Raw genomic sequence first — 12,104 nt, 5'->3', positions numbered from 1 at the left:
GGAGGGTGTACAGTGTAAAGGAGTGATTTACACAGTAGGCTTTATCAATACAATGCAGTTTGATATTCATGGGACTGTTCTAGGGTGTTAAAGAAGCAGACTGCGTGTTTCAGCCTCCGTTTTACGAGTCACCAGGGGGTGGCAGCGGTGAACCGGGATGCAAATAATAATTGGGCATTCCAAATTAGGGAGAAAACCGGGGTAAAAAACCAATGGCGATGACTAAATTAAAAAAAATAATAATAATATTTAAGAAAGGGTAAAAAAAAGGAATTTTCTTTCTCATATTTAACATTTCTAAGAAACATTTCTAAGAAAGAAAAACTAGACACCAAAATAGGATTGCTTTTCTTAACTTTTCTTAAATAATTTGTATTCATAACAGATTGTTTCAACTTTGCAAACAGGCAACCTTACTACAGCTAAAAGTTTCAGCGTCCTATATGGAAATGAACCCTCCGTGGAGCTGTCCTGTGGGTTCAGTGTCCTATATGGAAATGAACCCTCCGCGGAGCTGTCCTGTGGGTTCAGTGTCCTATATGGAAATGAACCCTCCACGGAGCTGTCCTGTGGGTTCAGTGTCTCATTTACTAAGGTTTTAATAAGACGCACCTGAGCTTGTTACCTATACACTGTGGCAAATCAAGCTTGTATTAAAACTAGGAATGGGTGAAATTGCTATGCAATAGGAGTCTTATTTCCATCCCTGAGAATGAAAAGAACATGAATATTTAAACATGCACAGAATTTGCAGGTGTAGTAAGCAGCCCTGGTTAGTGCAGACCCTCGCTGACACTCACCTCCTCCCTAGTGCCAGCCGGGTCCTCGATGTACACAGTGAGCTCACCCTGCCCGGCGCTGACGGTGTCCACGGTGAACACTGCCGGGCGCAGCACCGTATTCCCACTCGGCTCGATACCTGGAGAGCAGACACAGCACTCACACATCATAATGAGAGAGCAGACACAGCATTCACACCTCACAGTGAGAGAGCAGACCCACCTCACAGTGAGAGAGGAGACCCACCTCACAGTGAGAGAGGAGACCCACCTCACAGTGAGAGAGCAGACACAGCACTCACACCTCACAGTGAGAGAGCAGAGACGCCTCACAGTGAGAGAGCAGACAGCACTCACACATCACAGTGAGAGAGCAGACACGCCTCACAGTGAGAGAGCAGACACGCCTCACAGTGAGAGAGCAGACACGCCTCACAGTGAGAGAGCAGACACGCCTCACAGTGAGAGAGCAGACAGCACTCACAGTGAGAGAGCAGACACGCCTCACAGTGAGAGAGCAGACACGCCTCACAGTGAGAGAGCAGACAGCACTCACAGTGAGAGAGCAGACACGCCTCACAGTGAGAGAGCAGACACAGCACTCACACCTCACAGTGAGAGAGCAGACACACCTCACAGTGAGAGAGCAGACACAGCACTCACACCTCACAGCGAGAGAGGAGACCCACCTCACAGTGAGAGAGCAGACATGCCTCACAGTGAGAGAGCAGACACACCTCACAGTGAGAGAGCAGACATGCCTCACAGTGAGAGAGCAGACACAGCACTCACACCTCACAGTGAGAGAGCAGACACACCTCACCGTGAGAGAGCAGACACGCCTCACAGTGAGAGAGCAGACACACCTCACAGTGAGAGAGCAGACACGCCTCACAGTGAGAGAGCAGACACGCCTCACAGTGAGAGAGCAGACACACCTCACAGTGAGAGAGCAGACACAGCACTCACACCTCACAGTGAGAGAGCAGACAGCACTCACAGTGAGAGAGCAGACACGCCTCACAGTGAGAGAGCAGACATGCCTCACAGTGAGAGAGCAGACACAGCACTCACACCTCACAGTGAGAGAGCAGACACGCCTCACAGTGAGAGAGCAGACACGCCTCACAGTGAGAGAGCAGACACACCTCACAGTGAGAGAGCAGACACACCTCACAGTGAGAGAGCAGACAGCACTCACAGTGAGAGAGCAGACACAGCACTCACACCTCACAGTGAGAGAGGAGACCCACCTCACAGTGAGAGAGCAGACATGCCTCACAGTGAGAGAGCAGACACACCTCACAGTGAGAGAGCAGACATGCCTCACAGTGAGAGAGCAGACACAGCACTCACACCTCACAGTGAGAGAGCAGACATGCCTCACAGTGAGAGAGCAGACACAGTACTCACACCTCACAGTGAGAGAGCAGACACACCTCACAGTGAGAGAGCAGACACGCCTCACAGTGAGAGAGCAGACACGCCTCACAGTGAGAGAGCAGACACACCTCACAGTGAGAGAGCAGACACACCTCACAGTGAGAGAGCAGACACACCTCACAGTGAGAGAGCAGACAGCACTCACAGTGAGAGAGCAGACACGCCTCACAGTGAGAGAGCAGACACACCTCACAGTGAGAGAGCAGACACGCCTCACAGTGAGAGAGCAGACACGCCTCACAGTGAGAGAGCAGACACGCCTCACAGTGAGAGAGCAGACACGCCTCACAGTGAGAGAGCAGACACGCCTCACAGTGAGAGAGCAGACACACCTCACAGTGAGAGAGCAGACACGCCTCACAGTGAGAGAGCAGACACGCCTCACAGTGAGAGAGCAGACACGCCTCACAGTGAGAGAGCAGACACAGCACTCACACCTCACAGTGAGAGAGCAGACACGCCTCACAGTGAGAGAGCAGACAGCACTCACACCTCACAGTGAGAGAGCAGACACACCTCACAGTGAGAGAGCAGACACAGCACTCACACCTCACAGTGAGAGAGCAGACCCACCTCACAGTGAGAGAGCAGACACAGCACTCACACCTCACAGTGAGAGAGCAGAGACGCCTCACAGTGAGAGAGCAGACAGCACTCACACATCACAGTGAGAGAGCAGACACGCCTCACAGTGAGAGAGCAGACACGCCTCACAGTGAGAGAGCAGACAGCACTCACAGTGAGAGAGCAGACACGCCTCACAGTGAGAGAGCAGACACGCCTCACAGTGAGAGAGCAGACACGCCTCACAGTGAGAGAGCAGACAGCACTCACAGTGAGAGAGCAGACACAGCACTCACACATCACAGTGAGAGAGCAGAGACGCCTCACAGTGAGAGAGCAGACACGCCTCACAGTGAGAGAGCAGACATGCCTCACAGTGAGAGAGCAGACACAGCACTCACACCTCACAGTGAGAGAGCAGAGACGCCTCACAGTGAGAGAGCAGACACGCCTCACAGTGAGAGAGCAGACATGCCTCACAGTGAGAGAGCAGACATGCCTCACAGTGAGAGAGCAGACAGCACTCACACATCACAGTGAGAGAGCAGAGACGCCTCACAGTGAGAGAGCAGAGACGCCTCACAGTGAGAGAGCAGACACAGCACTCACACCTCACAGTGAGAGAGCAGACACACCTCACAGTAAGAGAGCAGACAGCACTCACAAATCACTTCCTGAACTCTCAACCCCCAGTGAGTTAGGTGCACAACCTTGCCCCTGACAGTAGACATCAGCAAACAAGCCCCATTTCAGTCCCTACACCACATGGCTGGGGGTGCTTTTATATATATGTGATACTCAGTGTTAAAACATTGAATCAAACATGTATTGCTGCTACACAGAAAGTAATCAGGTGTCAATGCCAATGCTAATGTCAATGCCAGAAAGACGGACGTACCTGGCCCGTAGGCTCTGGCTTTCTTGGGGTTCAGTTTGGGTTTGAGGGGCGCTCCTGGTTTCAGCTTGGCTTTGGGGAACTGTGACAGGTAAGTCATGACAGAGTGCTCGTCTACATCGGGGTCGATGATCTCCTCTGGTGTAATCACCTGCAACAGAGACACAGAGTGAGGGCAGGATCCATCACTGACACACACATCACCTGACACACAGAGACACAGAGTGAGGGCAGCATCCATCACTGACACACACATCACCTGACACACAGAGACACAGAGTGAGGGCAGCATCCATCACTGACACACACATCACCTGACACATAGAGACACAGAGTGAGGGCAGCATCCATCACTGACACACAAATCACCTGACACACAGAGACACAGAGTGAGGGCAGCATCCATCACTGACACACACATCACCTGACACATAGAGACACAGAGTGAGGGCAGGATCCATCACTGACACACACATCACCTGAAACACAGAGACACAGAGTGAGGGCAGCATCCATCACCGACACACACATCACCTGACACACAGAGACACAGAGTGAGGGCAGCATCCATCACTGACACACAAATCACCTGACACACAGAGACACAGAGTGAGGGCAGCATCCATCACTGACACACACACATCACCTGACACACAGAGACACAGAGTGAGGGCAGCATCCATCACTGACACACACACTTCACCTGACACACAGAGACACAGAGTGAGGGCAGCATCCATCACTGACACACAAATCACCTGACACACAGAGACACAGAGTGAGGGCAGCATCCATCACTGACACACACACATCACCTGAAACACAGAGACACAGAGTGAGGGCAGCATCCATCACTGACACACACACTTCACCTGACACACAGAGACACAGAGTGAGGGCAGCATCCATCACTGACACACACATCACCTGACACACAGAGACACAGAGTGAGGGCAGCATCCATCACTGACACACACATCACCTGACACACAGAGACACAGAGTGAGGGCAGCATCCATCACTGACACACACATCACCTGAAACACAGAGACACAGAGTGAGGGCAGCATCCATCACTGACACACACATCACCTGACACACAGAGACACAGAGTGAGGGCAGCATCCATCACCTGACACACAGAGACACAGAGTGAGGGCAGCATCCATCACTGACACACACATCACCTGAAACACAGAGACACAGAGTGAGGGCAGCATCCATCACTGACACACACACATCACCTGACACACAGAGACACAGAGTGAGGGCAGCATCCATCACTGACACACAAATCACCTGACACACAGAGACACAGAGTGAGGGCAGCATCCATCACTGACACACAAATCACCTGACACACAGAGACACAGAGTGAGGGCAGCATCCATCACTGACACACACACATCACCTGACACACAGAGACACAGAGTGAGGGCAGCATCCATCACTGACACACACACTTCACCTGACACACAGAGACACAGAGTGAGGGCAGCATCCATCACTGACACACAAATCACCTGACACACAGAGACACAGAGTGAGGGCAGCATCCATCACTGACACACACACATCACCTGAAACACAGAGACACAGAGTGAGGGCAGCATCCATCACTGACACACACACTTCACCTGACACACAGAGACACAGAGTGAGGGCAGCATCCATCACTGACACACACATCACCTGACACACAGAGACACAGAGTGAGGGCAGCATCCATCACTGACACACACATCACCTGACACACAGAGACACAGAGTGAGGGCAGCATCCATCACCGACACACACATCACCTGACACACAGAGACACAGAGTGAGGGCAGCATCCATCACTGACACACAAATCACCTGACACACAGAGACACAGAGTGAGGGCAGCATCCATCACTGACACACACACATCACCTGACACACAGAGACACAGAGTGAGGGCAGCATCCATCACTGACACACACATCACCTGACACACAGAGACACAGAGTGAGGGCAGCATCCATCACTGACACACAAATCACCTGACACACAGAGACACAGAGTGAGGGCAGCATCCATCACTGACACACACACATCACCTGAAACACAGAGACACAGAGTGAGGGCAGCATCCATCACTGACACACACACTTCACCTGACACACAGAGACACAGAGTGAGGGCAGCATCCATCACTGACACACACATCACCTGACACACAGAGACACAGAGTGAGGGCAGCATCCATCACTGACACACACATCACCTGACACACAGAGACACAGAGTGAGGGCAGCATCCATCACTGACACACACATCACCTGACACACAGAGACACAGAGTGAGGGCAGCATCCATCACTGACACACACATCACCTGAAACACAGAGACACAGAGTGAGGGCAGCATCCATCACTGACACACACATCACCTGACACACAGAGACACAGAGTGAGGGCAGCATCCATCACTGACACACACATCACCTGACACACAGAGACACAGAGTGAGGGCAGCATCCATCACTGACACACACATCACCTGACACACAGAGACACAGAGTGAGGGCAGCATCCATCACTGACACACACATCACCTGACACACAGAGACACAGAGTGAGGGCAGCATCCATCACTGACACACACATCACCTGACACACAGAGACACAGAGTGAGGGCAGCATCCATCACTGACACACACATCACCTGAAACACAGAGACACAGAGTGAGGGCAGCATCCATCACTGACACACACATCACCTGAAACACAGAGACACAGAGTGAGGGCAGCATCCATCACTGACACACACATCACCTGAAACACAGAGACACAGAGTGAGGGCAGGATCCATCACTGACACACAAATCACCTGACACACAGAGACACAGAGTGAGGGCAGCATCCATCACTGACACACACATCACCTGACACACAGAGACACAGAGTGAGGGCAGCATCCATCACTGACACACACATCACCTGAAACACAGAGACACAGAGTGAGGGCAGCATCCATCACTGACACACACATCACCTGACACACAGAGACACAGAGTGAGGGCAGCATCCATCACTGACACACACATCACCTGAAACACAGAGAAACAGAGTGAGGGCAGCATCCATCACTGACACACACATCACCTGAAACACAGAGACACAGAGTGAGGGCAGCATCCATCACTGACACACACATCACCTGACACACAGAGACACATAGTGAGGGCAGCATCCATCACTGACACACACATCACCTGACACACAGAGACACAGAGTGAGGGCAGCATCCATCACTGACACACACATCACCTGACACACAGAGACACAGAGTGAGGGCAGCATCCATCACTGACACACACATCACCTGACACACAGAGACACAGAGTGAGGGCAGCATCCATCACTGACACACACATCACCTGACACACAGAGACACAGAGTGAGGGCAGCATCCATCACTGACACACACATCACCTGACACACAGAGACACAGAGTGAGGGCAGCATCCATCACTGACACACACATCACCTGAAACACAGAGACACAGAGTGAGGGCAGGATCCATCACTGACACACAAATCACCTGACACACAGAGACACAGAGTGAGGGCAGCATCCATCACTGACACACACATCACCAGACACACAGAGACACAGAGTGAGGGCAGCATCCATCACTGACACACACATCACCTGAAACACAGAGACACAGAGTGAGGGCAGCATCCATCACTGACACACACATCACCTGACACACAGAGACACAGAGTGAGGGCAGCATCCATCACCTGACACACAGAGACACAGAGTGAGGGCAGCATCCATCACTGACACACACATCACCTGAAACACAGAGACACAGAGTGAGGGCAGCATCCATCACTGACACACACACATCACCTGACACACAGAGACACAGAGTGAGGGCAGCATCCATCACTGACACACAAATCACCTGACACACAGAGACACAGAGTGAGGGCAGCATCCATCACTGACACACAAATCACCTGACACACAGAGACACAGAGTGAGGGCAGCATCCATCACTGACACACTGTGGAGGTCATAGCGCTTTATTTTAACAATACACACAGAGAAGTCATCTAGATCATGACTTTAAGTCTACAAATTCAAAGACATCCTGACTAGTCTCCCACCAACAGAAGACCTCTTGCAAAGCTGATAACGATCCAGACTCCCTCAGAGGTCCTGGAAGGACTGATAGAACCACAGTAAATGGGAAAAGATATTTAGGAAAATTGAAATATTTTAAAAGAAAATAAGTAATAAAAAGTCCACAGAAATTAAGGAAACACTGAGACAAAATAAAGATACAGTGAATCAAACAAATCAGTAATAAGATAACATTAAGAACAACTAAAACTAACTAAATGAAAGCTCTGATCCATCTGCACTGAACACTGACACGCTTCATACCAGAAGCTCTGATCCGCCTGCACTGAACACTGACACGCTTCATACCAGAAGCTCTGATCCGCCTGCACCGAACACTGACACGCTTCATACCAGAAGCTCTGATCCGCCTGCACCGAACACTGACACGCTTCATACCAGAAGCTCTGATCCGCCTGCACCGAACACTGACACGCTTCATACCAGAAGCTCTGATCCGCCCGCACCGAACACTGACACGCTTCATACCAGAAGCTCTGATCCGCCCGCACCGAACACTGACACGCTTCATACCAGAAGCTCTGATCCGCCCGCACCGAACACTGACACGCTTCATACCAGAAGCTCTGATCCGCCCGCACCGAACACTGACACGCTTCATACCAGAAGCTCTGATCCGCCCGCACCGAACACTGACACGCTTCATACCAGAAGCTCTGATCCGCCTGCACCGAACACTGACACGCTTCATACCAGAAGCTCTGATCCGCCTGCACCGAACACTGACACGCTTCATACCAGAAGCTCTGATCCGCCCGCACCGAACACTGACACGCTTCATACCAGAAGCTCTGATTCGCCTGCACCGAACACTGACACGCTTCATACCAGAAGCTCTGATCCGCCTGCACCGAACACTGACACGCTTCATACCAGAAGCTCTGATCCGCCTGCACCGAACACTGACACGCTTCATACCAGAAGCTCTGATCCGCCTGCACCGAACACTGACACGCTTCATACCAGAAACTCTGATCCGCCTGCACCGAACACTGACACGCTTCATACCAGAAGCTCTGATCCGCCCGCACCGAACACTGACACGCTTCATACCAGAAGCTCTGATCCGCCTGCACTGAACACTGACACGCTTCATACCAGAAGCTCTGATCCGCCTGCACTGAACACTGACACGCTTCATACCAGAAGCTCTGATCCGCCTGCACCGAACACTGACACGCTTCATACCAGAAGGTACATTTTAGAGGAACATATAAGTAAGACTTGATATAAAACTAGGAGTGAGGGGCCAGTTTTATTTCCTTACAAAGTTAGAAGCACGGATTAAATAAAAATCTTTCTGAAATTCATACAGACACAAAGGAGACAGTGCTTAACATCTTTAGTCCAGAAAGTGTCAACTTTGATATGAACTAGCCAATCAGAAACTTCCTCTATCCTCCTTTGTACCACACATAATAACAAGAGCTTTAGCCACTAAAATGTGTTTTCAGAAATGTCTTCCAAGCTGTTATCGTTGCACCACAATCTTCAAACTGCTCCACGGAGGAGCCCGGTCTAACTGCTTTACCGGAGAGAATACTCACTACCCAACAGAAACTTCACGCAGCATTACAGAAAGCTAATGCTTCTTGAGCACCTAAAAAGTATATGCCTGCATGTAATAAGATAAGAAATACCTTACTGTATAAATGTTAGTTTAAAAGTTAAAAGTTCTAGAAATAAGGTACTTCTTTTATTAGACCAATTATTTCCATTATAGGAGGCTGTGTGCTCCGGTGGTTAAAGAAAAGGACTTGTAACCAGGAGGTCCCCGGTTCAAATCCCGGCTCATTCACTGACTCACTGTGTGACCCTGAGCAAGTCACTGACTCACTGTGTGACCCTGAGCAAGGCACTTAACCTCCTTGTGCTGCGTCTTTCGGGTGAGACGTTGTTATAAGTGACTCTGCAGCTGATACACAGTTCACACACACAGTTCACACACCCTAGTCTGTGTAAGTCGCCTTGGCTAAAGGCGTCTGCTCAATAAGCAAATAATAATATCTGATGCCGAGAGACTAATGCATGCCTTTGTTTCATCTAGAATTGATTATTGTAATGCACTTTTTTCTGGTATCCCGTGGTATCCCGCTTGCAGCTTGTTCAGAATACTCCCGCTAGAATTCTTACTAAAACCAGGGAAAGTGAACATATTACCACTGTTTTGGCCTCTTTACATTGACTCCCTGTGCAGTACAGAATTGATTTTAAGATTGTGCTGTTAACTTACAAGGCCCTGAATGGATTAGCACCTAGTTATTTGCAGGAGTTACTGACCCCGTATCTTCCAAACCGCACTCTGAGATCACAGGATGCGAGGCTGCTGGTTATTCCTAGGGTCAACAAAAGCAACACAGGAGGTAGGGCTTCTTCTTGTAGAGCTCCGAAATTATGGAATGATCTGCCTTCGTTTGTCAAGGAAGCTTGGACCGTTACAGTTTTCAAGTCAAGACTAAAAATGCACTTTTATAAAATGGCTTTCTTATCTTAGTGGGTTTTAATGTAACTTTAAAATTGCTGCTTTTGTATTATGTGTATACTGTTATTTAAATGGTCTGACTGTGGCAGTTGTATGTGTGACATGCTATACAAATGTATTGTGGTTTGTTGTATACTGCTTTGCAATACTTTTGTATAAAAAGCGCTATATAAATGCAATAAATAAATAAACAGCACATAACCCACAACTTACTCTTTAAGTCTCGTCTCTGTGGCCAATCGCTATTGCCACTGTGTGTTTTTTGCTTTCTATTCTTGGTGGAAATATGGATATAATCACATGCACAATACATCTTCTGAAAAGTGAGTCTACATCACAAATTAATGGCAGTTTCCAGGTGGTGTTTTCCAAGAACTCACTTTAAAAATTATTATTATTATTATTATGTTGAAGTGATCAGTGAAGGGGGATACACAGACTGACAGATTTGCAGGCTTGCTTATGTATCACCCTCAAGCCAGAACTTGCATCAAGGGGGAATTGATATCCTTCTGTTTGTAACAGCATGCAAATCTGATGGGATTATCAGGGATGACATCACAAAGGATCTATATACTGTCATGAATACTAATTGTTAAATTGCTTAATACTTAGACTATGCATCTAGCTAGCTATCCCCATACAACTGTGAGTGTAGCCTCTATCACACACACAGATACACACTGTGAGTGTAGCCTCTATCAGACACACACAGATACACACTGTGAGTGTAGCCTCTATCAGACACACACAGATACACACTGAGTGTAGCCTCTATCAGACACACACAGATACACACTGTGAGTGTAGCCTCTATCAGACACACACAGATACACACTGAGTGTAGCCTCTATCAGACACACACAGATACTCACTGTGAGTGTAGCCTCTATCAGACACACACAGATACACACTGTGAGTGTAGCCTCTATCAGACACACACAGATACACACTGTGAGTGTAGCCTCTATCAGACACACACAGACACACACTGTGAGTGTAGCCTCTATCACACACACACAGATACTCACTGTGAGTGTAGCCTCTATCACACACACACACAGACACACACTGTGAGTGTAGCCTCTATTAGACACACACACAGACACACACTGTGAGTGTAGCCTCTATCACACACACACAGACACACACTGTGAGTGTAGCCTCTATCACACACACACACAGACACACACTGTGAGTGTAGCCTCTATCACACACACAGATACACACTGTGAGTGTAGCCTCTATCAGACACACACACAGATACACACTGTGAGTGTAGCCTCTATCACACACACACAGACACACACTGTGAGTGTAGCCTCTATCACACACACACACAGACACACACTGTGAGTGTAGCCTCTATCAGACACACTGTCAGGGCAGCCTTCATTAATTGAGTGCAGTATTTGAGAACAGCTCAGGACGACTATAGGCTTTGTGGTGCATGACCTCATGAAATCCAAACCATAATCTTGGTCTAGTGTGGCAGTCTGAGCCACTAATAACCAGAGCTACCACAACCAATCCCAAATACATTTAAACTCAATCCAGCAGTTTAGAGAGTTAGAATAGATATACAGAACAGACGCACAGTGAAACACACTGCAAAGAACAGATACAGTGAAACACACTGCAAAGAACAGATACAGTGAAACACACTGCAAATTCACTTGCCAAAACCAAACTGATTTTTGTTTCTGATGTAGAAATAAAGACAACTGGGGCTCCCGAGTGGAGCATCCAGCAAAGGCGC

The 12,104-nt window shown here is 49.1% G+C and overlaps 1 protein-coding gene across 5 annotated transcripts in view; it reads right to left on the bottom strand.

Moving 5' to 3' along the window:
• Window positions 1-12,104, bottom strand: part of LOC117411756 (filamin-B) — a 142,023-nt gene that overhangs the window by 76,275 nt on the left and 53,644 nt on the right. For all 5 annotated transcript variants that reach the window (XM_058988936.1, XM_058988931.1, XM_058988933.1 and 2 more), the window contains exons 4-5: window positions 3,685-3,832; window positions 801-919 (exon numbers count right to left, since the gene is read on the bottom strand). In XM_058988936.1, the coding sequence (XP_058844919.1) occupies window positions 801-919; window positions 3,685-3,832 (267 nt within the window). The remainder of the gene's footprint in view (window positions 1-800; window positions 920-3,684; window positions 3,833-12,104) is intronic.

This window comes from Acipenser ruthenus, chromosome 16 (genome assembly GCF_902713425.1).
Source record: "Acipenser ruthenus chromosome 16, fAciRut3.2 maternal haplotype, whole genome shotgun sequence".
Taxonomy (NCBI): Eukaryota; Metazoa; Chordata; class Actinopteri; order Acipenseriformes; family Acipenseridae; genus Acipenser; species Acipenser ruthenus.
The sequence above is the reverse complement of the archived record's forward strand: the minus strand, read 5'-3'. Positions and strand labels throughout refer to the sequence as shown.